Source organism: Aquila chrysaetos, chromosome 9 (genome assembly GCF_900496995.4).
Source record: "Aquila chrysaetos chrysaetos chromosome 9, bAquChr1.4, whole genome shotgun sequence".
NCBI lineage: Eukaryota > Metazoa > Chordata > Aves > Accipitriformes > Accipitridae > Aquila > Aquila chrysaetos.
Genome location: NC_044012.1, coordinates 32,238,638 through 32,265,990, shown reverse-complemented (window position 1 = coordinate 32,265,990; position 27,353 = coordinate 32,238,638). Strand labels below are relative to the sequence as shown.

Below are 27,353 nucleotides of genomic sequence, written 5' to 3'. Positions count from 1 at the left end.
CTTGTTTTAATTACTTTCTTTTTTATTTCTTATTAGAGCTGTGATAAAAGCAAATCTCATCTGCACTGGGGCAAAAATATTCTTTTAAGTATATTTATACAGTCTTTCTGGCTAGGTCAGACCAGTTTGTTTATGACTGCATAGCTGTGTTTATCGGTCAAAGAACAGGACACTTTGTCATGGAAGTTAGACACCTGGAGAGACTAATTCATTCCACCTTTTTTAGACATTTTTCTATGCTGGGAAGCAAGACAATCAGCTGGGATTAGAGGCCTAATCTCTAGATATTTTAAGTCCTATGAAATAAATACATCTTTTGGGTTTTTAGTCTCCATTTTCATTCTTTATACATCACAGAAATGAAAAAAATTCTTGTTTAGTTCATGTGCAGATGTACCCTTGTTTTCTATTTAGATTATTTTAGATTATGCTTTGTACTGAAATAAAAAATCTGCTAGGTAAGCATTATAATGAATGTTTTTTCTCCTACAGGCAGATTGGAGAGAACGCTTTTATGCAGTCAGTAACACTTCCAAAGTTTTGCAAGAACGTATTGAAGAAATGCGCACAAATAATAAAGAGAAGGATAACACTATCAGTCGACTAAAATCGAGGCTTAAAGATCTAGAGGAAGCGTTTGAAAAGGCTTATAAGTTATCTGATAATAAAAACACAAGGCTAAAGGAAGAAAACAAAATGTTTCAAAATGTAAGAAAGAAAATGGGCAATGGTGTTTGCAGTTGCACAGCACGTTAGGAACACAGCAAGTCCTGGGTGTTTTGGAAAACTACTCAAAAGTTTACTATTGTAAAGTCTTAATGCACAACTAAGAGAACAGAAAATATTTAGCTGACTACTTAGTAGGCTAGGTGTTAGGTGATACTATGGACCTAATAGATATTTAAAAACAATTATTTAAGGCAGCAAGTGTGTACTTGATGTGATAACAGTTGTCATAGTCTGTCTCAGGTATTGTATTACTCTACGTGCTATTAGTTAATTTTATTTTTGGAGGTATTCCAGAAAGTTATTTTAGAAAGTTATTTTTTCCTCTCAAGCTTAGTGGGGATGGACTGAATTTTTCATAAGCCATCACAACTTGCTAAAACTGTTAATTGTGTATGATTTTAGGCTGAATCAAAGAAAGTGTTCCTCTGATTCTTCAGTAATAGCTTTATGAACATTTAACTGGACTGGCAAAATGGGTATTAGCTGGAAAAGCTACTTCATGCTTTAACTCCTTTTTTTACAATTAAAATTTCAAAATACAAAGTCAGCTTTAAAGTCAGTGAGGACTTTTACTGGTTCATTCGTCTCCTTCAGTTTCTTTAGAGATAAATAATTTGAAAATTAGAAGTACATTGTGTAAGTAGGTCTGTCTTGTCTTGTCTATAACTTTTTGTTCCAATTAGAAGACGCTAGAACTTAACAAATACTGTTAAAGTATACACTGTATCCCCTGTAGTGCTTCTGCATATGTTAGACAAGCAATTAGATGATTTTACAGCAGTCAACAAAACTGTTAATTGTATATGGTCTCAGTGTGGGTTTCTGTGTTCTTTGTTTTGTTTTGTTTTAGCTTTTAGGAGAATATGAGTCCCTTGGAAAAGAACATGAAAGAGTGAAGGTAAGTACATGCTAGTTAATTAAAAAAACAAACATGCAAAATATGTGATAATGTGCCATAGAATTAACTGAATTAAGTATTCTGAAAAAGATCAAACGGAAAGATCCATAGTTATTTTAACTGATAGCTTCTTACTACATCTTCAGAACCCTGGAGGGAAAAGGAGGGCGTTTGGAATGTATTATTTTCCAGTCACAGACAGCAAAAATACTGCAAAGTCAAAGCCAAAGAAATTTAATGGACTTCCTTTTCCAATAGGGAGGTGTATTTAATGTATTGTTTTCAAGACTGTTGTAGAGTTACTCGTTTTTTCTTTTAATACACTTCTGTAGTTTCTAGGCTTTTTACTTGTTTCCTTGTGTACTTGTAGGATACATTAAATACAACTGAAAACAAATTGCTTGATGCAAACACGCAGATTTCTGATTTGAAAAGGTAAATGTGAAACTGTCTTATTATTATTTTAACCATATGAAATACAGGCCATGGCCTAAGCATTTACTCCTAGGTTATGAAGGCTGTAGATCTTGCAAGTTTAATTGCATCTAAATGAAGCATTTCATGTTGCTTCATGTTACTTTGTACATACTGTAAAAATCTTGTTATTTTAGGATATGTGGTTTTTTCTACTTCCTCAATCACAATGTCTTCCAGTGGGATGTAATTAATAGCTTGCTTTCTGATGGTTGTCACTTAGCTAGCCCAGCCAGTCCACTGCTCAAGCTTTTTACTGCTACAGTTTTCCTCTCAGGAACACCCAGCTTCAGCTAACCAGTCTCTGTTCTGGTTTTCAGGAGCAAGGATGTTGACAGGAGTTTGCTGTTCAAGATTATGGCTCCTAGGCATGAATAAAGGACAGAAAGCTGTTCCATGTATAGAGCAGGAATAATACCTCCTGTGGATGTCCCTCATGCTACCCGGATCTATTTTTTGGCTGGGAGAACAGAAATCCATTGAGCTTTTATGCTTTCTGGGTAGGCCCTAGGCAAGATGTACGTGACCATCAAGGGCTTTACAGATACAAACATATCCTCTAGTTTGCGATTTCTCAGCCATTCCTTGTCAAGGGTGTTAAACAGCACACTTGCTCAGGGAAATCTATAGAGGTGGGGGGAGAGAACATCTGAGAGGTCTCTAGGGCAGACATTGTAGGACTGTAATAAGGTGATGTTTCACGTCATTCATCTCTGTTTGAGCTTCTTTTGTGTGTATATGCTGTCATAATTTCCTTTTATGTTTTTACATGAGCAGCTGAAACCCAGACTGTTAGGAAGTTTTGTTTTTTTTAATGCGTCGTTTTTGATGATTCTTCTAGAAATGTGGCTACAAGTTTCACATCTAAATTCATTCCAAATGTCATTGCCACCAGGCATTAACCTGTGCATAGTATTCAGCCAAAACCAGAAAAATAGCAAATACGATGCTTGGGAGATGTCACAGTGCATTCCTTTGCTGCTCAGATCCCCTGATTTTTCAAGAAGAAAAGTAGAAATAATGAATAGGAAGAATTTAAGAAAGGAATAGAAGGAAGCCAAAACCACTCTGCCTTCAATTTTTATTGGAACTGTTGAGGAAATGAAGACAGTGTGAAGATAGTTCAGTGAAGTATTTCTATTGGTGCTTCTCTTTTTTTCCTGCCTGATTCTCAGTGCTGCTAGCTAGGGACCATTCCAGACTGGGGAAACTGTAGTGGAAAAGGAGATTTTTATATCCTGCTCCAAAAACCTGTATTTCTCTTCTTCAAGTAGGGAATGCCTAAGATTGTGTTGCATTGTCGAGGGCTAGTTCACTGAAGATGTGGACTGCAATATGTGGGAGAGAGGAAAATCATGTGAAGAGCCTGAGCAGCAGATTGGTGGAGTTACCTGAGTGACACACAGGAGATGGAGCCACTCATTAAATCCAGAGTCAGGGAGACCTTTGTATAAGTACATCATTTCAAGGAGAAAAAAATGTTCTTGGTTTGTTTTCCCCAGCGCCTCTGAGGTGAATGCTTTGATCCACAGCAACATCTCCTGGTCCTGTCTCTCTAGCTAGGTTACCTAACTTATTTAACTTAGTATTCAAATACATATTTATATATGTATTTAGATAGATAGACAGATAAAAATGTAGTAGTTGCTCTTGTTCTTCTGCTTCACCTAGGATATCTGAATAAAAATGAGTAAACTCTAAGAAATATGATGTATCTTTTATGTCATTTAAATAATTTTATAATGCATCTTTGCTACTTCCACATTAGGACAATTTCAAAACTTGAAGCTCAGCTCAAGCAGGTAGAACATGAAAATATGCTGAAACTTCGCCATATTACCGAAAGTCATTTAAGAACTTCTTGTGCCAAGTAAGTGAATGTTCCAACAATGTGAAAACAGGTTATGTGTTTTAGAATACTTTTTAATGTGTTTTGGCTAAAAACGGATCAAGATGATGTCAGTCTGTAGGCTAAACTGGATTAAACACGTGACGTAATCCAGAGACTTCACATGCCAAGAAATTATTAAAAACAAATAAATACTTTGGATAATAGATGTGTGACTTGGCAGACTGTCTCTAGTCTTCCCAAATGAGTGTTTGATAGGTCTCAACTGCGCAGCTGAATTGGGATTCCCATACTCAACAAAGATCTTGGGAATAAAATCTAATAGTCCAGTTAGACATTGGAGGTTTTCTTTGTGTCTTTGTCATTGATTTGAAAGGTTGATTACTACTTTTTATGTTTCTAAATATAGTTTGTACAGGTATCCTGAGAGTAGAGTGGAAGTTCAATTAGAATGCATACTCTAGTTTGAATTGTGAATTTATGTTAAGGAAATTAAAGTTGGCCTGTGTTCCATTTTTTTTTGTTTTGTTTTGTTTTTTTTTTAAATGTTTTAAAGACCTGAAAAGCTTTGCCCCCTTTGTTTTTTATTACTTAGTTATGGCTTCTTCAGTGTCTCTCCCAGTTCAGGACTGATGCTGTGAAGCACAGAATGATAATGTAATGTGTTTTGTGGATGTCCATTTGTATATATTGAACAGTAGTATTTTGGGGGGAACCTGATTTTTGATGATTATGAAGATGCAAGAAATTTATGTATTAATATATTACAGGGACAGATTTCTGTTTAGAGCTATTTTAATATTTATGAACAAGATCCCTCAACAATGAACAGGAAAAAAAGGAAGACCTGAACATGGTAGATAGACTCTGTTCATCAGGGAGGAAGATCTAAAAGCCAGTATGAATTTGGAAGTTAGTCTGCCCCTAACTGATCTCAAAGGCTCGAAGAAAGCCTCATTCCAATTGAATGCACAGCAGGATAGATTTACAGAATAGTAGTTATGGTTCATAGCTTGTGTAAACAAGAACTCTTTTTCCTAATTACCTTCTACTTTCCTGTGGATAAAAATCACACCTTTCTTTTGATATTTCAAGATAATAATATACTCACTGATGCTTATTAGTTAATATTTATCACTCTCAGGTCATCAACAGTGGCTTTTTCTTGTTTGGGTTTTTTGTTTTTTATTTTTTATTTTTTATTTTTCTAATAAATGGTGTCAAAAGGAAAGCTGGGTCAGATGCTCTGAACTGTTGGAGTAATCTACAACAAAATGTTTTTGTTTAATTAGTTGAGAACTATTTGTTATCCAAACCTCGGTCTGAGTAAGCAGGATTAAATTGTAAGAAGATCTTTGTGGAGTTCTGCATTCTGAGCATATTGTGTAATTTAGACTGAAACCTCAACATATGATTTTTTTTTTGTTAATATTTTATTTTTACTTTACAAACATGTTTTAAAAAGTGGTTATTTTTCCACAGTATTTACAAGTCTATTGTATATTTGTTACTGTTTCTGTTTAACTAGAATAAATAGCTGGATTTTCTTAATTTTTTTCCTTAAATTAAAAAAAAAGAAAAAATTCCAAAGTCTTTCATAATTTTGAAGTTTTTTGTTCCCACAGCAAGTTGGCAACTCCTGATGTCAGCAGGCGAAAGTGGTTGATACCAGGAGCGGAGTATTCAATCTTCACTGGCCAGCCTTTGGAAGTCCAGGAAGGCCCCAAAGATAACCGATTAGAAGAAACCTGTATTCCTTCCAGGTGAGTTCGTTTCCTTCAGTCTCCACTATGATGTAAAGTTCTAAAAACAGTTTTATCCAGAATTGACTAGATTCATATTTTTAGGTTTTTGTAGTTGTAAAATAGAGGTCTAAAAAAATTTCTCAGTGTTGTAGATGCTATACAATTCCTTAAAAACAAACAGCTTTCTTGCTTCACTAACCTTCTAAGAAGCAAGCAGCAGCAGTCTTCAGTACCTTCCTTGAAATATCAGAAAGCTTCAACTGTATCTTGCACCGCTGTCTTTACGCTCTCCGTGTTTCTGTCTAGTTGAGTTTGGACACAGTGTGCTCTGTTGTATTGGATGCGAGCTGTAGTGGTTGGCTGCAGCTTTTCACCAGTGTGAAGCTTCAGGTGTAATTTAGGGTGTAATTTAGTAGTTTGCCTTCTTACTCAGAAGTGTCTAAAGCTGCTGTCAGGTTGTATTTAGTTCTAAGAACATGTCAAGTCACCAAATTTAACTCACACTGTTCAACTTTAGATTCTTGAGTTGGCTGTAGCACAGTCGTCTGAGGTTCTTGGCTGAAATTAAAAAGCACCCTTAAAATTCTTGGTTTGATGACTGTAAATCTCAAACTAAATTCCTCCAGGTTTTTGTTTATTCAGCTAGTATTTGGATATATGAAATAAAGTAAAAAAATTTGATCTTTTTTTCCTTCCACCGCCTCACATGCTTTAAGGCACCATTCTCCTCCTGAAAAAAACTCCTCACAAGAAGACTCTTCAACAAACACAGTAGACAAGAAAGAAAATGAGATGTCAGAAGCACCAATTATAAAAGCCTTTAAAGAACTTGAAGAAGGAAAAGCATTTAAAGATTGGGGTACACAGACAGAAAAAGAAGACACATCAGCTAGTAACTTTTATTTTTATATTCCTGAACTTGTCTTTACTGGCTTTTCTTTGCATGTCTTTTGGTTTTGTTATTCTCAGCATTAAAGTCCATCAGGCTTGCGTGATGGGATAAAAACAGTTTTAGCATGCAAACTTCTGGAGTTTTCCTGAGAAAATTCAAAATGAAACATCTAAGTGACTTGTTTAAAATAGAGGGAATGCAAAGGTAGCTGTGAGGTATTAAGCTAGAGTGTAGTTAGTGCCCTTTTTCTAAGAATATCCCAGTATTTATACACAGTTAATGGAGTCCTAACAAAGCTCTGGCTGGCTGTACATCCAGTTTGGCTTTGTTCTCGTGGTGTATCAGAGTGGTTTTAAGAAAGCTGGCATGTGTACTGTAGGACTGCACTGAGCTGTTGTAACAACACTGATTTTGGAAGCCTTGTAATTAGAAAACATTGAGTCTTTCTTAAATGCTTATATTCTTGGTTCAGGTAGGTACTCCAACCCTCTTTCCCCAAAGATGCTTTTGTCCTGCTTTCCACTGTTTCTTTATTAAATCAGTGTTATTTAGCATCATTTCTCCTACGTGCACTGCAAAGCATCCATTTTCATGAGTTAAACTATCTGCTTCATGAATATGATGAGCAGGAAGCGAGACTTGAGCAAAACAGCACAAATACGTTGACGTGAGGCAGACTAAGTGCACTCTTTGTACAGTAAAAGCTGAGTACAGAAGAATATTTGTGAGTTCTTGCATTGAAAAAAATTGATTAACATAATAACTTTTTCCTTTTAATTAGAAACAACAAATCGACGTCAAACTGTTGGGTTTGTTGAAACTTCTTTAGTTGCTAACCAATCCCCAGAGAAAGGTAAAGACCAACACAGACCGAAACGGTACAGCTCCCCTTCTGGCCAGAGGTCGTCGTCCCTTCCTCCTTCAAACAGAAAATCGAATACTCCAAGTAAGTGCTTTTCTGAAGTTTGGTTTGTGTTACTCAAAAAGTAGAAGCAAATAATGAAAGACTGCTCTAGAAGAAACAAAAATAAAGGTAGGATTTCTGCATTATTCGAACAGTCTGAAAAACAAACTTGTCTATAATCATAGAAAACATGAGAATTCTAAATTTATTTTCATTTTTCTATGATGTGATGCACTGTTCATCTAATTTAAAGAAACATGTAGACAGCTTTGAAAAGCATTCTTTTCAGATGTAAGCATCTCATCATGAGTGGGAGATACTGCATTGGGAGAAGTTTTAGTAGTTAAACATACTTTGTCTTTTGCAGCAAGAAGAGAGATAATGTTGGCACCAGTGTCTGTGACATACAGCCCAAAACGATCTCCAAAAGAAAACCTCTCTCCTGGTTTTAGCCATTTGCTTAGCAAAAATGAAAACACAATGACAAGGTACGGGTCTTGTGAATACAATTGTGTTCTGATCATTATTACAGCAGCAGTATGTTTATGCAGGCTTAATGCTGCTGTTTCTTGTTCATTGAAAGTCCTAGAAAATGAGCCATATGAAGATTTCTGAATATAAAGCAAGTTTTACTTTTTAAAATCTGGCAAGAAAAATCTAGAATGATTTCCTGTCTTTAGCATTCACCAAGATGAGATGTTGGGTTTACTATTGACACAACGCTGATCAGTGACAAAGAAGTTATAGAAGAAGTGTTCTGTGGAGTAAGTCCAGATCTATGTGCCGCTTATCAAGAGATGTAAATAAAAGTTGAAAGTAGTATCTACCTACCTGTCATGGCACCTAAAAGCATGTTAAAAAATACATAAACTTAACTTTCTGCTAACTGTACTAGATACTATAGTTTCTGTAGAGATCTTTGCTTGGCAAGGCTTGTAGAGTTTGAGAACATACTTACCTGTGAGATCAAAGTGTAGGACACGTGCATGAGGAAGAGGACATTTCTAGCACCACTTTGATGGTTCCTGAGGATGACAACATGGGAGCTCACTGTGTTTGGGAGTGATAGCTTGGCCTGCTGAAAGAAAGTCACATGAATGAGGTATTTTGGTGTGTGCAAATAGGAGTACATTGGGGTATGGTACTATGAGCAGTAATCAGAAGACTTGCAATGCCTGTGAGAGAGAAATTGTTTTATAAAAAAATTGTTTATTTAACCAAAACGTGAAAAAGTAGAGAATATTGTATTGCTTGATACATGATTTCTAGCAAGTAATTGTTGTGTGCTTCCTGCTCTGTAGATTTGATATACTTCTAGATGACATGGAAACTGGTCCAACATCTACTTTACAGCACAATAATCCAAGAAAAAGACTCCAGTTTCTCTCATTAGATGATGTAGAAGGTAATCTTTATTTCTTTACCATAATTTCTTCTACATTGGTAACAGCTGCTTAAATAGAAAGCTGACATTTTACTCTGTGAAGTCCAACTTTTAGAAATCCTCTGACTCTTGTCTTATTCCTGTAGACAGAGAAATACCATTCTTACAGTATTTTATTTTTATGTATATGTGTGTGTGCATAAACACAATGGAACAACAAAAATAATTAAATTGAGAAAGCAGGGCAATATGTTTTCCTATGCTTAACTCAGCTGTACAATGTATATCTTAGTAGGGTCTATATTAAGATGTACATAGTCAGTCATACTAATAAAATTCTGTTGCTAAACATTGCATTACAGATAGCAAAGAGTAACTATAATAAAGCCAGTTGTTTCAGATTTTTTAAATGATTGATTGAACCAAAGCTTTTCTCACTTTTGTAATTCTTGTCACAATGTTCTGCTTTTGCTTTTTATTAATGCATTTATTTAGACTAGTGTTTTCATGACAGCTAGTCTACTTGGTGATATTTAGTAATGTTGTACCAGTAAAAGTAATTCCTAATTAACACAGTACGGTATTCTGTTTGTTAACCAAAAAATATGCTGTGTTATAAAGATCACTTGAAAGATGACCCATACAAATGTTTTGCATTCTTCTGGGAGGTTTGTTTAAGGCAAGCTAAAGAGGCTTTGCTCATTACTATCCTCAGCTTATATACCTTCATCACACTGCTTTTCTTGGTATTAGTTTCTTTTTCTGTCCTATGTAGTAATTTCACAGGCAATTACAAAACAAATAAAAAGACCCCTGTTTCGTTGATAGGAAGGCAGCATTCAGGTGTGAGACACAGCTCGTGTGCTGAATCTGTCAGTACTGGAATGAAGAAAGCGACAGCTTGGGACGAGAGGGGTGTAGCACAAAAATACGAGCCAGTGCTATCATCTTGTGAAGGAGACTTCAAATACGCAGCAAGGATTAAGACTCTGGCTGAAACAGAGAGGCTTTTTGATGAGCTGACTCAAGAAAAGCAACAGGCAAAGATTATTTTTATTTTCAAGTTGTGACAAAACATAATTGTTGTATGAGAGGTGAGGGAAGTAGCCATATACCTATGCAATGCATGGCTGAAATTCATGCACAATTTCTAGTGTTACCCTAGGAATGCGCCATTATCATTCCCTGCTCTACTTCCCATACTCCAGTCCTTTTCTGTCCCTAACTTCATTAAAGGAGAGTCACTTTAACATAAACACAGTGTGAATGCAAGGGTTGGAGTGAATTTCCTTTCTTCCTTAATGGACAATGCTTTAAATCAGCCTTTCAAACAAGGAAGCTTATTCTGGCAATGAAGAGTGCTCGCTTCAGAATGATCCTTGAGAGGGTCTGCTTATGAATGTTAACTTTTGTATCAGTTTTGTATGCCACAGTATTATGGTAACATAAGTTAGTGTTTAAGAACAAGACTGGACATGTATCTGTAATCTATACACCTCACCTCTCTTTTTGTAAGATGAGCTAGGAAGGCTTATATTGGCTCTTGAAACTATAATTTACAGCTGAAGTATTTTCTGTTATTAGATTGAGGCTGCATTGAGTCGAATACCATGTTCTGGTGGAAGAATGACCTTGCAAGCAAGATTAAATCAGGTGAAAAAGCTTCTACATATGACTGTTCTCTTAAGTTGCTATTCCACAACTTGAGACTATATAGTGTAAAGTTCCGCTATATAGTAAGGATGATTACTATGGGAATTTTTCTATACCACTGAGAATTGTTCCTGATTATGGCTGAATTTTGAATCTGTGTGAAGGATTCTTCTCTATTTTCTAGACATTACTGCATTAGAAGATAATCAGGAATTTACTGCAAGTTAATTATAAACACACTCTGACCTGCTGTGTAAAAGGTGTAAGTCTGGATCATTTGTATGCAAGTGATTCAGAAAAGAATAATTAGCCCTGCAAACGCTTGATTCCCCCAGCCACAAACTGACAACTTTTGTTTTGTGAGTGTGTGTATATATACGCATATAAAGAAAGAGTATGTGCGTGTATACATATATATACTACATAGTGTATGTTCTGCGTAAGACACTTTTATATCTTCTATTTTTTGTACATGGGATGCATTTTTCTGAATTACTGCAAGAATAGTCTGTTCTTGTGATAACACTGAGAGGTAGTTAAGGGCAATACATTAAGAAAATGCAGTGACTGTGAAATAGATCCCTGAAGCTGTAGAGAGGATGTTGTGCTGTAGAAGAAAGTGCAGAGTTCAGTTTTTCTTTGGTTGGATTTTGTCTACTTGAAAGTACAAAGAAGAAAATAAGGCAAAAATAAGTAGTGTAGGTGGAATACAGGAGAGTGCTTTTTTCTTCGTAAAGCTCTGCAGACTCTTAATAAAAACAAGTGTCTCAAAGTTGTGTTTTAGAGGTCTCTGTGAGGCCTACAACTTCAGCATTTCCTAAATTGTAATCCCAGGGCTTGTTATCAATTTGAAAGTACAAGTGCATTCCAGTAAATCAATACTGCCACTCACTACAGTAGTCAGCTGTTTCCTAAATGTGTCTCCCTAATTATCAGCCTGTCCTAATTCTTGTCAAGTTTATCTCATGCAGTTTCCCAAGTCACATGGAAAAAAACAAAATACCTGAAACAGTTTTTAAAAAAGCCAACAACCCACAAATACACACACATACATAAAAATAATATGAAAAGTTTGTAGGTCTGGCTCTAGTTTTTGGGTGCTAACTGAATGGTAGTAATGCATCAAAAATAATACCAGTTCAGTATAGGAATAATAGCAGTTTCTTCATTTTAGAAGGATCATTGGATTTTGTTGTATGTTATTAAATCTTCTTTTTTTTTTTTTTTTGTTTCCTTTCTTTTATTTAATTTTCTTTAACTGTTTCTTTTAGGAAGCCCTGGAAGATCGCTTGGAAAGGATTAATAGAGATTTGGGGTCAATACGCATGACTCTGAAAAGATTTCATGTTTTACGTACCTCTGCAAATATTTGACAATTCTGTCTTGAATGGAAATATGCTTTTTTTTTTTTTTTTTTGCACTAATATGTAATTATGCACTCAGTAAATGCAAATTGTTTTGTATTTTTATAAACCCTCAATAGTAGTTTTACAACCATGTTACCCTTTACAAACAGCAATATTTTGTACTTCAAACAGCCACCTATATTTTAAACATATTTTTGTTACACTTGAGAAATGAATGTTTATCCTGTATTGTAATATTTTTAGAAATATTAATTATTTTTAAATAGTGATATTCAATTTATAATAAGAAACTAAAAGGCAGCTTGTTTTCAGAAAATGATAGTGTTACCCTTTTGCACTTCGTTTTCCTCACCATTTTATATGTATTTATGGTATGATGTAAATATTAGCCAGTAGGAAATTTTGAACTTTAATACAAAAAGCAACATGAATTACCTGTGTTAAAGCTAACTACTGTTATATAGTAAATCCTTTTAATTTAAACCTTATAACATGGATATTTTTCATTGTGACAAAACTGTGAGCAATACTTTCACTATGGCTGGCTGGCTGCAGATTGGTATGTGTTTTGCTCGTTTGGTTGCTGCTGGCTGTGTTAGGAAAATATTGCTCTAAATTATTTGATGTCTCCCAACAGTCGCAGTGAGTAGTGGTTTGATACCACGAGTACCAGGATTCACGAGACTGACAGCAGCCATCCTGTCTCCCAGTGAGCAACTCAACTCCAGCTGACGCTCCAGGACTGTAACTACTTAATCAAAGTTACTGTTTTAATATGCCAGGCTGGGTTTTGTGCCATGCCAGTGTTCTGATCACGTACATTACCAAATCAAATTCAAGCTGTATTTGTGAATATACATGCATTTTTCTTGGTGAAAAATACATATTTGCTAGTTGGGATATTGCTGAATTACTGTCCAACATTGATATTTTAATTTGTATTTTAATATTAAATAAATGTTTAATTAGATTCTTTCCTCCTGCCCAAGAACAATAATAGGTTCTGGGATATTACATCAGCGTTAATGTAGGTTTTAATCATATTGTGTTTCAAATTCTGTCCTTGTTCAAGATGTTTAGCCACCAATGATGTGATTATAAGGCCAGAATAGCTGTCATAAAGGAAGCTTGTGAAGGTCTGATTCTAAAATTAGAGTGCTGTGTTTTAAGATATTTGATGAAGAACTGTCCAACCTATGCACAGTCTATTTGAAAAATTGTATTTTTTGCAGCCCCTTCTGCCCTGTGGGTTCTTTTAATACAAGATCAGATTTGGGGGAGAAGTCAAGGATGTTTGTTACTAATTTTCCCCTCTACTCCAAAATGTAGAAATTGGGCCTGGATGTTTGGAGATAACTTGCTCAAATATATTTCCAAGCTACACGAACAGATGTACAGTTTTGATGGTATTCCATATTCTTACTTCTAATTTTTACTTAGAAGGGGTTGAGGGAAGAAAAAAGAATTTTGACTTCCCTGTGCAGCACTACTAATGAGCTGAAGAAGTTTTCCCACCATTTTAAGTTATTAACAGGTACAATTTAAAAGTATTCTTCAAAAGTATCATTCAGCCAGCAGGATTTTTCCAGGGAATCCATCACAGGAAAATTTCAGGAGTCCACTAATGGTCTTGTTTTCTTTCATCAGCACTACAGCAAAAACAAACAGAATTTTCTTGACAGAGATTAGAAACAAGTAGGTAAATCAGTTCAGCTATTTCACTGCCTTTCCTTATAACCTCCCTTTATCTCCACTCCATTCTTTCCAGTGCTATTCATATTCATGTACTCTTTTTTTATTACATCCAGAAAACTGAATTGTGAGTCAGGATTTATTTTTTAATCAAAAGTCCTCCTCCATCTGTTGGAGCTCTTTAGGCTATTTCTGTTCTATTATAATACTGAAGCGGGGGGGGGGGGGGGTGGGGAAAGTAAGTGTTGCTCTTAGTAAACTTCTAGGACAACCTTTTCAAATAAATGCCTGGGTTAGGGTGACCTGTTCAGTATGGTGCCTTCGGCCTCATTCTTCAGAAGGGTTGAGAATCTGCAGTTCCAGATTAAATCAGTGGGAGGCCTGAATGCTCAGTGCTTCTGAAAATCAGACCCGAAGCATCGAAAAGTGGGGCACGTGAAGCGCGTGTTTGCTGTGCACTTTGCTGGACACTTTTTTCTTTTTTTTTTTTTTTTTTTTTTTTAAAATCCCTTTTAAAATTCTTCCCCTTAACACAAGCAAATTGCCTGGTTCTGTATTTGGGGACAAATAAGGACTTCTAGAGAACCAGAAGCTTATGCTTCCTCTGAGGAGGACTTTAATCATCTTCCTCTTGCCTTCTTCCACCTGACACCTCTCAGCTATGTAGGCATTTATCACCTTTCCAGATCTACTAGGTTGTACCTGGAGCCGCAGGCTTTGATCTGTCTCAGACTGCCCTTATGAGCCACTCCCATGCATAGTTTTCTCTATGATAATAAACATTACAACTCCTTCAGCTCTGAGGTTTAACCTTTGGACAATAAAATTTCCATTTGTCCACATCTCTAAAAAGCAAATTAAAAAAACCCCCGAAGTGTCTCTTTGTACCATTGATAGCTTTAGGTATAATCTGCCTTACACTGGGAACTTAGTCTGTAAAAAGAGCTGTGATGTGGACCAGAACTTACGGTGGCAATGCAGTTAGTGTTTACAAAACAAACTCATTTAGGAGGCAGGCTAGCTCTGGCCCCGGAGCATGGGCATAACTTCCCCGAGAAAGCAGAAATTGGTGAGGTGCAGGGGAGCCCTTGAGGATGAAGACAAAGAGCTTGAAGCATCAGCTGTGCACCTCTCTTGCAGCTGGTGAGTTTGGAATTATCCAGGACTTAACAAGGGGCTGGTTGCTGGTAGTGTTTTGCATTTGCAGAGTGGAACATAAGTGATGCATCCTTAAAAAAAAAAACAACCCACCACAGGAAACGGACAGATGTTTAAAACGGTACAGCAGATTTTGTTGCTGTTTTTTTTTCCTGAGGTTTCTGAATAAAATGATTGCTAAACCTTTCGTGATTTTTTTTCCAGTCTTTGCAGAGATTAAAGTTACAGGAGTAACCAGCGCTGCTCCAGTCTGCAAAAAGTTCGGTGCCAGGGGCTGGGTTAGAGCAGAGGCGGGGCTGGGGCTTCACCCACCACCGTGGAAGTTCGGCTCCCCCAACCGAACCGTTAGTTACCCTTCCCGCGGGCGCCCTGTTAACGGACCAAGCCGGAGAGGGAACCCAGCGCCGGGCAGCGTCTGGAGGAAGGCGGTAAGAGCGCCGGCGGCGAGCCGCAGCGCCCCCCGCCCGCCCCGGAGCCGGGGAGAGGCACCCAGCCCGCTGCCGAACGCGCCCCGGGGGCCGCCGCGGCTTCGCCCCCGGCCGGGCAGAGCGGGGCGGCCCGCGGGCGGCGGTCACCGGCGCCGGCTACGTTTCCCGCCGCGGCCGGCAGGCGGCGCCCCCGTCCCGCTCGCCCGCCGTGCGGCAGCGCCGGCCCGGCGCGGGGAAGGAAGTGGCGGCTCCCCGCGGCGGTGGGCACGGCGCGGGCGGGGGAATAAAGCCGTTCGGCCGGCGGCCGCCGCAGCAGGGGTAGCGCCGGTGGCGGGGCTCTTTGCCTTCCCCGCTTTCTTCCCCCCGCCTCTTCGCCCTCCTCCCGCCCTCCCCCGCAGCGCGGAGCTGCGGCGGCCCGCCCGCCTCGCCTCCCCCCGCCTCCGCCGTCCCCGCGCCGCGGCAGAGCCGGCGGGTGAGGAGCTGCCTTGCGCCCGGCCCACCCTCGCCGGGGATTATGCCAGCGGAGCGCGGGCATGTCGGCAGGCAGCGACTCGTAGGCAGCGGCAGCCGCCGAGCCGCGGCGGCAGCAGCGGGAGCAGCAGCGGGAGCCGCAGCCGCTGCGCCCGGGAGCAGCCGGTGCGTGGTGGGGGAACGCGCGGGGGGGGGGGGGGGGCGGGCCGGCCCCGGCACCTGGCGGCCCCCCGGGCCGGGCCGGCCGTGCCTCAGCGGGGGCGGGAACCGCGGCGGGCCCGAGGGGAGGGTGAGGGGGGAAGGCCGAGCCCGCGGGGCGGCTTCAGCCTCCTCCCCCGAGGGGCCGGGGTGGCTCGGCGGGCCCCTCGCCGGGGCCTCGGCGGGCGGCGGAGGAGGAGGAGGAACGGCCCCTGCGGGCCGTGGCGCCGGCGGGTGGCCGGCCGGTACCTCCGGGCGCTCCCGCGGCCTGAGCGGGGTCGGGCCGTCTACGTGCCCGCCCGCGGCCAGCGGGATGCGTCGGCGGTAAAAGTTTCCCGAATACAGGAGTAAATGACAGGGAGGGACAGGTCTGCTGCGCCGCGGGGTCTCCGGGCGGTGCAGCCATAGCAGCACGCTGCCTTAGCTCCTAGTTATTGCACACAAAATAACGAAGGATTCGTAGCCTTGCCCTAGCATACCGCGCTGGTGTACTCATGAGGTTTGGTTGTGTTACACCCCTCAGACTCCCCTCCATCCCGTTATTCCTTTCTCTCTGTGCTGGCGGGTTGTAGGCAGCAAGCACCTTTCTCCTCTGCCCTCCGTCGTGGTTTGAGTGTCGGTGTTTGACAGCTGGGGACGGGCACCCTCTGCACCGGGCGTTTCGTAATGGCAGAGGGAACGTTTTTGGTAGGTCGTGGCTGGACGTGCAGGAAGCCGTGCCGGATGTCGGGGAACCGTGCCGGCAGCCTTCAAGTGCCATACGTGCGAGGCCAAAGCGCACCGTGCCCGTGGGAGAGCCTTCGTCCTGGCCGCAGCCCTCCTAGTCCTCCTGCCTCGGTTACTGCATCTCTCCGGCTTGAATTTCAACGAATTCAGCTTTGGCAGAGGCACCAGATTGAGACTTGTCATGCGGTGGGGAAGGTGGTGGCCCACCGGCCCCTCGGACAAGGCCTGGCTGTGAGGAGGGGGCAAAGGCGCTGCCTGGGGACGGCCTCCCTGCCTGTGGTAGGAGAAGAGGGGTGAGACCTGCAGCAGCCTCACAGAAGAAACGCCTTTGACTAATTACAGCTGAGGAAGAACCTCGTGGGCTTTTGGGGCTTGAGACCCACCCCCCTGTGGTCACTGAACTGCTGGGTGGCTGACTGGAAACTGGCCTTTCTCCTGAGCCGGTGCCGCCCCTCGGGAGGGCAGGAGGAAGAGATTTTTCCCTTTAGAAAGAGAAGAATGCCTGTTCCTTAGCTGGATGATGAGTTACAAGAGGGGATCCTCTCTGCTGGGCCTGGTGGTCCTTTCTCCTGGCCTCCCCGTCACTTGACGGAAGGGCCCCTGCCTGGTGCTCCCAAACAACCGTGGGCTCCATTCTGGAGTATGCTGCTGTCCCATGGCAGCCGGCTACAGCATGAACAACTTTAGCTTTTTGTCCAGCTGCAGGAGGGTTAAATCACTCCCTTCACCTCCTCGCCAACCCCTCTCACTCCACTGAAGAAGTGGAAGCACAGAGGAGTGCACTGAGGTACTCAACCTGAGGCTGGAGCATCCTTAGCAGAGCCAGGAACGGGGAACCCTTCAGAGTAGTGCACTGTTCGGTCAGCCACCCAATTCAGTCCTGTCACATTTTATGTTAAAATGCCATGACAGAGGCAAAGTTTATTTAAACTGTGTATTTAAGCAAAAAAAGAAAAAAAAAAAGTTTCTTCCTGTGTGAGTACCTGCTCTTAAGTGAGAGCTTCCATCTTCTATGTGCTCTGTGTGTCTGGAAGCAGCTAAGTGGGTAATAGGATGCTAAAAAACGTCTTCAGTCTTTGAAGACATAATCTTCACGTGCTCAGCTCTGTACATGACAGTGGTTCAATGGAACAACGGTAATAGATTAGTCTTCGCAGACATCAGGACTTAAATAGGAGGTGGTTTGATTGCCTGTCGAAATATCTATGGCCTGTAGGACTCCTTATCCTCCTATTGCATACTAATTCCCTCTCCGAGCCCACATCTTTTTGCTCGTGCTGTATTTTTATCGTGTAGTTTATTTTTGTCATGACTGCGTTGTGCTCCCGAGTAACACAAGAAGACTGCGTTACAGAGTTCAGCGCTGGCTTCTGAGTGATTTTTTCCACTGTTGAATAGGAGACTGTTGTTTGTAGGGCAGCCTTTTTCCCGGCTTTTCCCAGCCTTTGGCAGACCTTATGCCCGCGATGGTTGATAGATCGCTGTACAGCTGCTTATACTGACAGGTAACCAGCTCGTTGTCTTGGCCCTGGGCTGCTTGGTTATTGAAACGCCTCCTTGGGATATACAAAATAAAGAATGGCCAAGCATGAAAGCATGGTTGCAGACTTGTCCCGGCTTGCTGTTTTTCACAGGAATGCTGCTTTGTTGTCCTTGCAATGTGTTCTGATTGTGGCAGCATTGCTGAGAGGGAAAGAGAAATGAGCAAGCAAGGGCTGGAAATGCAGCTTGTTGTTCTTGCTTTTGATAGAGCAGACTTCTGGTAGGCTGCTAGGTTTCATCAATCATATTTAAGTTTCTGTCACTAACTTTTAATTAAAAGCATGGTTGATACCACTTTAATGAACGTACGGATGTTAGCCATCTTCATGCATAAAAATGCTTTTTAATTCCCTTACTATTCCCTTTATGGCCCTTAGATGCTTTTGTTACCATTTAAACAGCATACAGTAGCAGCTGTTTATCTTCTTAATATAACTTTTTCTTGCATCTGTGTTGGGGAAATAGTAATGGTTTGAGTAAACCATTCCCTGGTATCCTTTAACAATATTTTTTTAAGTAACTTGGCAGAAAGGGTCTTAAGTGATGTCTAAATAGTGAACTCCAGGGCTCTTGCTGACAGTAGCCCTTAGCCTAATGTAACTGCTAAAATTGTTAGTTCTTCATGCTTACATGAGGTGTTGAGGCAAGTAAGAAGCCCTCAATGTATGACTTTTGATTCTGATGAGCTTAACAAGGATCTTTTCCCCCAAATGATAACTTATTAAAATATCCTTTCTATTTTGGGTTTGCTTCTGATGGTGTGTATCAATGCGTTTGTCGCTTGTTGTGCATCTAACAGCCCGAGCGTTTATTGTGATTTACCATCTGGCATGTGGGAGTTTTATCTAACTTCTCATTTTAGTTGACAGCGACCAGTTTGGAAAGACCTTGTCCTGATTTTTTTTTTTTTTTTTTAATAGAAGTTCTCAAAACTTACAACTGACAGTGGTGCTAAGGGGTTTTGAATTTAAAGAAATAGTCTCTTTTTATTCAATTTGTTACTGCTTCTGTGAGTTGGCCAAATAGAGGAGCAGGACATCCTTGAAGCAAGTTAATTTAAAGAAGGTTCCTCCTATAAGTCCAAAACAGCATTAATCTCCCCCCTGCATTCAAATAATAATCTTGTCATTCAGTTGCTGTCTTGGCAGCCTGACTGGAAGGCTTCAGAAGATGGCAAGTGAAAGCTGATGCTTACTCCTGAGTGTAGTTTGACTCATGCCATTCATGCATATTCACAGTAATGTCCTGTTCTAGGACCAGCATAATCCATTGAGAAATGTTTTTTTTCACATGATGTTTTTCTTTTAGGCTTCCTCTTATTTGAGACACATGCCTCATTTCGAGGAGAGGAACAGACATCAACGTCTTTCTTCTCTTTATTTTCTTAGAAGGAAAAACCAGCATCTAAAAACGGTGGTTTTCTTAATAGCCAATTCCTCTAAATGGTGAAGATGCCTTCTAATTTAATTTTAAAGCTGGCCGACATAGGGTATGACGCAATTAATATTTCTGTTTAGCTCCACAAATTAGTAAGATATGTCTAAATTTAATTTTGAGCCTGAAAGCATCTTATAAACAAAAATGTTCTGTAGTATTCAGTGTGAATTGAAATGGAGTAATTAATGTGGGGGGAGGGAATAAATAAAACACTTTATTTTTAACTTTGTTTCCTGGGTGTTGGAGGAAATCCAAATGCCACAACATTGTACTGGGGCAGAGGAGTCTGTGTGAACTCACCCATGAACTGAGAGGGAATGTGGCTTCTCTAATCATGGTGTCCATGCCAGGAGTCCTATGAAATTTTAAATGAACAAAGTAATGAATGATATTTAGATGTTCTTAATGTATGAAGAACAAAACAATTTAGCATGGGGCCAACTCAGATCCTATCACTTCAGGAGTTTTAATCAGTGTGATGCCAAGTCAATATGCAGAGCTCCTGCAGTCATACTTGTGCATTTTCCATAGGCAAGGGGTTTTGCTGGTGTGACTGTTTCGATGGTGGTTTTTTTAATAAAAAAAGAAAAATATCCCTAGAAGCTCACAGCAAAATGCTTCAGTAAATCACACTGGGGAACTTCAAAACCAGTAGGGAAAAAGGTATCTTTCTTTTTGAAGGGTGGCTGTGGGGATGCAGTGGACCCTCCTGAGAGATGGCAGTATCTGGAGACAGAGCTGCTTCCTGCTCCTGCAACCCTTCCTGAGTATGTTTGACACAGAGTCAAGCTTCAGAGGGAAGGATAAATAAGAGGTTGCTTAGGCAAGTGGAGATAAATAGTTATTGAGCCTCTGCGGGTGCAGGGAGCGGCATGATTTGCCATGAAAGAGCAGGACGAAATCTAATAAGTACGGGGCTAAAACCTGCCCTGGAGAGCTTGGGCACATCTGCGGAGACCCCACCAAGAAGGTGCTGGCTTTGCGATGAAAGACCATCCAGGAGGGGAAATTTAGTGCCTCTTAGTGAGAGGGAAGACAGCGTCTCCTGCGTGTGGGCTTCCATATGCAAGGGATGGTAACGAGGGTGCAGTTACCTTGGGTTTGGTGGTTAAGGCAGCCCCGGTCAATGAGTGGTGTGGAAAGCTACAGCAAAGCTGTTGGCCCTGGCAGGGTGCTCTCAAGTTCAGGAGTGAAGGTGTCGGGGTCATTGCTCCTGCGTCCTCTGGGCTGCTGCCTGGCGGGAGGGCACATACCAGCGCTCTGACTCTGCAGCCGCAGTGCCACGAGGGACAGGAACGTAAAGCAAACACCTCGGCTGATTCAGAAGTGTGCTGGGCAGAAGGCAGCTGTCCGGGTAGGAGCGTGGGCACCCTGAGCAGCAGCTGTGTCTTCCAACAACCCTTCGCAGCAAAGGCTGATCTTCAGCCTCTCCTTACTGAGCTAGCGTGTGAGGACTCCAAATTAGATTTTTTTTTTTTTCTTCTGGCTTTTAAACAGCCTCCAGAAAATCTTGCTCAGACAGATTTGAAGAGCTACAACAGCCAGAAATCTGCATCCTTGTGGACCTCAAGGTTTTTTTCACAAAAAGAACCCAACCCTGAGCACTGAGTGTCTTGCATAGCGAGAACTCTGCACAGCTTTTACAGTCCTGACTTTGTTGTGTTTGGACAGCTGAGGTTGGCGAGTGCTCTGACGTTGTAAGCAGGAACCTTAAAACTCTCCTCTGCAGGAAAGCAGCTGAGCTTAGGTAAGTTGGAGAGACTCCCTCGATGCGATGAGGAAAAGTGATTTACCACTCATCCTTTTCTGTTCCTTTAAACAGCTCAGTCTCCTGTCTGAGGTCAGAGATTGGGATTTCTGCTCGGGGGTTTTCCACCAGATTCTATAGTCTTGTCATGGGTGGGGGGAGCAGAGGTCCGGACAATCCAGTAATGAAACAAGAGGTAGTTTACTACTAGCTGGGAAGGCACATCTGATCGTTGCAGTATAACTAGGAGGACTTGGGAAAGATAATAGTGAACGAACAGCTGAAAGTTTCATATTTAGTCATCGTGGCAGTGATTCTTGTAATAGACAGGGAAGTTAACTCTGATTTGTTTGGATTGCTGGCACTTACATAAGAATTGCTGAGCTTTGGGACACTAATTCAAGTGTATTAGCTGACTTAACCCACAGAGGAATGACCTGAGAAGGCGTTTCTCTTTAATGGCACAACAGCTAATTTGGAGGATGGGAGTGTGTAATCACAATAGCACATTGAGCGCTTTGGCCTATCTTGGCGCTTTAGGGGCGAGGCTGTGTTATCTCCAGCTCCAAAGAAGTTTGATATTTGCATGAGTGTTAACTCTGGATGTGTAGTGGGGCCTTAATTCCATTATGTGCTTTAAAAGGTTATGGAAGGATTTCAGGTTTTTATAGTACAGCCGTGGTAAACTGCAGTTCAGCTTCTGCTGTGTCTTGTATGGGTTACTTGTAAGGAGTCTGGTTCGGGACTTGGTGGATCGCTCTGGGGCTTTTTTCAGATGATGTGGGATGGAGTCAGAGTTATCACTCCATAGGGAACCCTGAAGGGCTGTGGGCATTTCTTAAGAGGTAAAAAAATAATGGGCTGCCATCAGCCACTAGAATTTTGGAATTAACAGCAAAACAGTCTTATGTATGTATTTTGATATAGATGTGGTGTAATTATGTTTTATGTATGTCAGAAGACAGTTCAATGGGAATAACTTCACTTGTGATTGTCATTTGTTTCAAGATCAATACCTTAATAACTTAAATAACCTCCTCCTAAAGGTAGAAACAAAGCAGAATCATTTTCTCTATGTGGGTGGCTTACCTATTTTAATGCTACTTTTTTTTTAAAGAAGGAAATAGACATTTTATATTTATCATATCAGATGAAATTGAAATCTAAATATTTACATCTTTTCACTGGATCTGAGGTTGAGCACCAGTTGTAGGCGTTGCCAAGCTGTTTAGTTGTCTCCTTCACTGAGTAGGTTGATTTCTTCAGGGTGGCAGAGAGATGGAGCCTCATATTTCTGTCTATTATCATCTAGCCAGTCTCTGCATCTGGAAATACTTCCCTCTTGTGGGCTTGGTGACCTGGCGTTATGTTCAGAGGGTGTTCTAGCCTAAACATGCTGAAAGCTAAACACGTGTTATCTCCAGCAGAATGCAGAGTTAACTGCAAACTGTGAAACGGGAGGGGGAGTTCAGGATATGAGTATGTAAATAACTCGGAGATATTTTGTGAAAAAGAACAGAAGGGGGAGGAAGCCCTCTCGTTTGCTTTTTCTCTGCCATCCTCATCTCCTCGGTAGCACTCTCCATGGCTGACTTTCAGTGCTTTTTACAAGCAAAGGTGGAGGATTGCTTCTGTTTTAAACAAGGGTAAACCAGTAGCAGACATCTGAAATGTTACAGGTCACAATTCAGTAGAAGCAACAGTAAAAATCCCAGAGTTTTCTGTCTCTAGTTTTGCTCCGTCTTCATTGTTTCCAGGTGGGCTGTTATTTTTTGAGCAGGGCTAGCATGATGGTTTTAGGCTTCTGATCCACCAAAGCAAACCGATGGAGAAGGAGAAGAGCAGATAGTTTGTTTTGTTTTCCTTCTGTCCCTTGTTTTTAAGCATCATTTATACAAACTCCTGGGACGCATTATTTGTCTAACCTGTATCTGGATTGTAAAATATTGTTCCAAGTTTTAACTTCAACAGATGGTAAAAGTCTTTCATCAAATATCCTCAAAAATGTGTTTAACATGGTCACAATATGTCTTTTGTCTGTTTTGGGACTATGGAATAATTTTTAATGCTGTCTTTTGCTTACATTTAATGCCTATAAATGGGCATTTCAAAAAGGCACATTTATCTAACACACTACCACTGTGAGAGGGAAGTGCATATTTGGGCAAGCCTACTTGAAGGATTAAACTTTTTAGTACAGCTTCTGTGTGTTGCTCTGGCTTCCCAGTTTTAATCTATCATTTTGTTTAGAAGAGCAAGAGATGGTTTGACTTGCCTTGCTGAGGGTGTCCACTTTGGTATTTCCACTTGATGCTCTGCTCAGAGAAATAGTAGTATTGGAAATGCAGCATCACTGTGTCGGGGTACAGGGAAAGAAAACTCTGGATAGTAGAACTTTTCAGAGTTATATAGTCTTATAAACTGATTTCTAACAGCAATAACTATTTATGCAAAGCTGTAAGGAAAACTGCTCCCTGTGTTTTATAGGTGCTTTTCCTTCTGTGCCTGGCCTTCAGTAGACCTCATTAGGTCAAGAGCCAGGTCTTCTGCATCATGTCTGCAAAAACATCTGGGCAGAGAGGATGGAGGGGAAAGAGCTGCCTTCAGTCCTCCTTCTGTCCTTCTCCTTCATACGGTTCCCCCAGCAGAAAAAGGAGCTTGACATAAAGGGGAGATTTCATTGTCTGATGAAGCATCTGTATTATCAAAGGTAGATGTGTTAGAGCACTTTTTTTTTTTCCCCCTGCTGTCTTTTGTTGACTGTATGTCATTCTGCTGACAGAACTTGTGTTTTATTCCTTGTTATCAAAGTAGAACTGAAAAAAAGGAGGTAATGTTTTATCTTAAACATTGTTACCAAAATCATCAGCTAAACTGTGTTCAGAGGGTATTTTTATTTCTGGTTTAAAGGCTGAATATAATTTGACTTTTAGATGTCCCGTTCTTTGTAAATCAAGTTTATGGTACCAGCAGCTAGGAGAGTCAGCTTCTGATTATAAACAGGTTTGGAGCCACTAAAAAAACCTCTTGAAATCAGTTTGACAACTGTTTGAGAACCACCTTGGTAATATTCCTTTCAAGTATTCTGCAGAGGTCTCTTGCAGCAAACTTGTAGATCTTGTAGACGTCAGTCCTTCCTGCATATTTCACTTAACCTGCTCTTAAACTTCCTAGAAGAATGCATGTAGATAAGCTTTTCAAAGCTTTTTCAGAATTTATTTTTATGTGGAAACCTGGGATCAGCAAGGCAAGAGTTAACTAAAACTGCTTGTGCTGTGCTGGGGGAGCACAACCTGTTGGTGCTCAGAGCACCTTGCAGAGAGGTGCTTCTTACTTTGGTTTGGGTTTTCTTGAGGTTAAATCCCTGTTTCTCATCAGGGTTTCTTGCTTTATGTAGGCCAGGTGGGTATCTCTGGACTTGCTGAGTGTCAGAGGTTGCAGCCAGGTGAGGCATACCCAGCTGGCCGCAGGTGCGAGGCACTGCAGGTGACAGCCGGGGTGAGCTGGGCCAGTCTCTGGGTGCCCAGACTCAGCCGGGGGAAGGCAAGGGAGACTAATTGGTGCTTGTTTAAGCTTTATCCCTGCAGTCTGTATGGCAGCAGCTGGCCTGAACCGCCTGGCTTGGATAACTTGAGCAGTTACTAAAGGCAGTATAAACACAGGCACACACTACAGAGCCCAGGGGCTTAGCATTGCAGTTATCATAAGGTATTCCATCTGGAGGTGAAAAAAACAGCCCTTACAGGGTTTCTTTATTTCGAGGCTGGCAATGAGTACAGAGTGACTGACGTATTTCCATTTGACTCATCTGTTGTCAAAATGGTGACACCCTTGAGTCACATTAAAAACGAGAGTGTGTAGCTGAATTGGCACATCATTCTGATAAGCACGGGGCAGGTGTTTGTTGGTTTTTCGTTTTTGTCCTTGTTAAGAAATTTTTTTTCCCCCCCTTCCCTGAGATCGGATGAAATTGATTGATGCTATTGCTAATGTTTTGGGTTAAAAATAACAGGAGAACCTGATTCAGTTGGAATGCTGGATGTTAGCTGTAAAGATGTTCAAATAACCTGCTTTACAACTATTTAAAACCCTAAAAATAAAATAAAATGAAAAAAAATTAGTGCCCAGTAGCCAGATGGTTGAAAAAGAACACCCCACAATCAATGAAGCAATATGTAAATATTTTCGATCATTACCACAGTACTGCTGTGTTGACATTGAAATTCAGAGTGCTATTCCATGGGACTCCTCATTGATCAGCAGATGAGCTCTGATAAAACAGAGGATAAAAGCACAATAGTGAGCATTATTATGGATTGTGGGTTTCGTTGACAAGGACAGCCTTCCATCAAGGTCTACAAATGGATTTCAAACCCTCTTTGAGCATGTTACTGAGACACTGTGTTTCTTCCCTGGCTGTCAAGTACCAATTAAATGGTGTATTATTTCTTAAGGTGCTTTATTTAAGGTGAAATACTGCACAGTCGACTAATTTTTCTGTGCTAATTGCCACATTTGTATGGGAAGGGGCAAGGTGGAAGTTGATGTAGAGTTCTCTGCTTGAAATATACCTAGCTAGAAATGACTGGAAAGCAATATAAATCAAATGGTTGAATTAAAATAAATTTTTGAAAAAAAGGTCCTCCTAAAAGCAGGCTGTAGAGACCCTGTCTGGCTGATTCACTTAGAAAACTTCACAGGGGTGATAGCATTCTCATGCATAAAACATGAAGTGCCTTTAGCATACACAGGTGCTGAACCCACCAAGAGGCTTTTTCTTTTTTTCCCTGCTTCCTCCACTTTCGTGCTGCTGGAAGAAAACTCTTGTAGGTTATGCTTCTCTCAGAGGGGAGTTTGAAACTTGGCTCTAAATAGATGCTTATAAAAGCTGCGTTTTAAGATCTGAATCCATAACTGCCCACCTCAAAACCAATACCATGCCAGGGTGGAGCAGATGCTGCTGTTTGCAGTTCCTGGGATCCCACTGTGGAGGCAGGAGGTCGTCCTCTGTCCTGGAGCGTGTGGGGAACAGGTCGCCACTGTTGGTGTGTGACGTTAAATGTGAACTCTTCCCGCTTTAGACTTGTGAGGTTCTTAAAAATCTTGTTAGGGTGCATATAGAGTGTAGGGTTTTTTTAATGTATTTTTCTTGCAGCCTAATCGGAGCAATGGGTTGTAACACTTCACACCCGTCTCCCATTTCATGTAAGTGAATAATGACTTGTAAGAAAGGAGGAAGAGGGCTTTGCAAATGAAAAGGTTGTTATAGCTACAGCAAAGTCCAGACCCCAGGCAGCTTTCTGGAAACATTTTGCTGTTTGCTTTGTCTCCCTTCCCCTTGGGTCTGGCTCCTTACAGTGAGGGCAGGACCCTGTGTTCCTTAGGGAACATAACCCTGGAGGCACTTCGGTGGGTCCAGATGCTACAAGCATCAGACAGGGGAAAATGGTCTAGGTGCCTTTCCAAGCTGCTCATATTTTCTAGTTAATTGCTACATTTATCTTGCATGTTGATTAATTTCCTGGCATGTCCTGGAGCCTGTTCCTCTGATTACAGACTTCTTCAGGATTTTGAATTTATTTCTCTCTGGTTCGTTGCTTTTCAGTTGCTCACTTATATCCCCTTATTGTTTTAGGGTGACTAACTGACAGGAGAACAGAAAACACCTTCTCTGAAGATAAAGGACTCTTGTGACTATCTGTGTTCTGAAACTGATGCTTCCAAACCACGGGCATGCAGTGTTTGACCACAGCTGACACTTGTTAGGGCTTAGTATTTATTCACACAGATTGTGCAAAAGCAGTAGGCTGAGCTAAAACAGCTGTGGTGTTTGCTGGGAACAATTTTGCTAGTTCATTTATCCCTGCAAGATAGTGCTGTCAGTGTCTCTGACTTTGCAGAAACAGCATGTGAATCTCGCTTTCTATTGCCTTTGCCCTTGCTCGACAGGACTCTGATCTCGGGCGCAAGGCTGGTGTGTGTTCTGGTCTGTGGTCCTCACCAAGTGTGTTTGTTCAGGTAACGGCGAGGTGGGAACTCTGCCCGTCCCCCCAATATAA

The 27,353-nt window shown here is 41.2% G+C and overlaps 2 protein-coding genes across 21 annotated transcripts in view; both read left to right on the top strand.

The window, feature by feature from the left end:
- The window catches only part of MPHOSPH9 (M-phase phosphoprotein 9), a 32,416-nt gene extending 19,130 nt beyond the window's left edge, over positions 1–13,286 (top strand). For 4 of the 5 annotated variants that reach the window (XM_030025210.2, XM_030025212.1, XM_041126111.1 and 1 more), the window contains 12 exons: positions 493–708; positions 1,580–1,627; positions 1,998–2,062; positions 3,870–3,971; positions 5,576–5,713; positions 6,412–6,587; positions 7,369–7,533; positions 7,859–7,979; positions 8,793–8,896; positions 9,704–9,915; positions 10,460–10,528; positions 11,800–13,286. In XM_030025210.2, the coding sequence (XP_029881070.1) occupies positions 493–708; positions 1,580–1,627; positions 1,998–2,062; positions 3,870–3,971; positions 5,576–5,713; positions 6,412–6,587; positions 7,369–7,533; positions 7,859–7,979; positions 8,793–8,896; positions 9,704–9,915; positions 10,460–10,528; positions 11,800–11,901 (1,518 nt within the window). In that variant the 3' untranslated portion in view covers positions 11,902–13,286. The remainder of the gene's footprint in view (positions 1–492; positions 709–1,579; positions 1,628–1,997; positions 2,063–3,869; positions 3,972–5,575; positions 5,714–6,411; positions 6,588–7,368; positions 7,534–7,858; positions 7,980–8,792; positions 8,897–9,703; positions 9,916–10,459; positions 10,529–11,799) is intronic. The other variant, XM_041126112.1, reaches the window with a different exon arrangement.
- Positions 13,287–15,059: 1,773 nt separating this feature from the next.
- The window catches only part of PITPNM2 (phosphatidylinositol transfer protein membrane associated 2), a 143,717-nt gene continuing 131,423 nt past the window's right edge, over positions 15,060–27,353 (top strand). For 4 of the 16 annotated variants that reach the window (XM_030025202.2, XM_030025201.2, XM_030025199.2 and 1 more), the window contains exon 1: positions 15,413–15,809. The gene's annotated coding sequence lies outside the window, so the exon portion shown is untranslated. Of the gene's footprint in view, positions 15,174–15,412; positions 15,810–21,276; positions 21,295–22,003; positions 22,140–27,353 lie in introns of those variants that run through there. The other 12 variants (XM_030025204.2, XM_030025206.2, XM_030025203.2 and 9 more) reach the window with 5 other exon arrangements.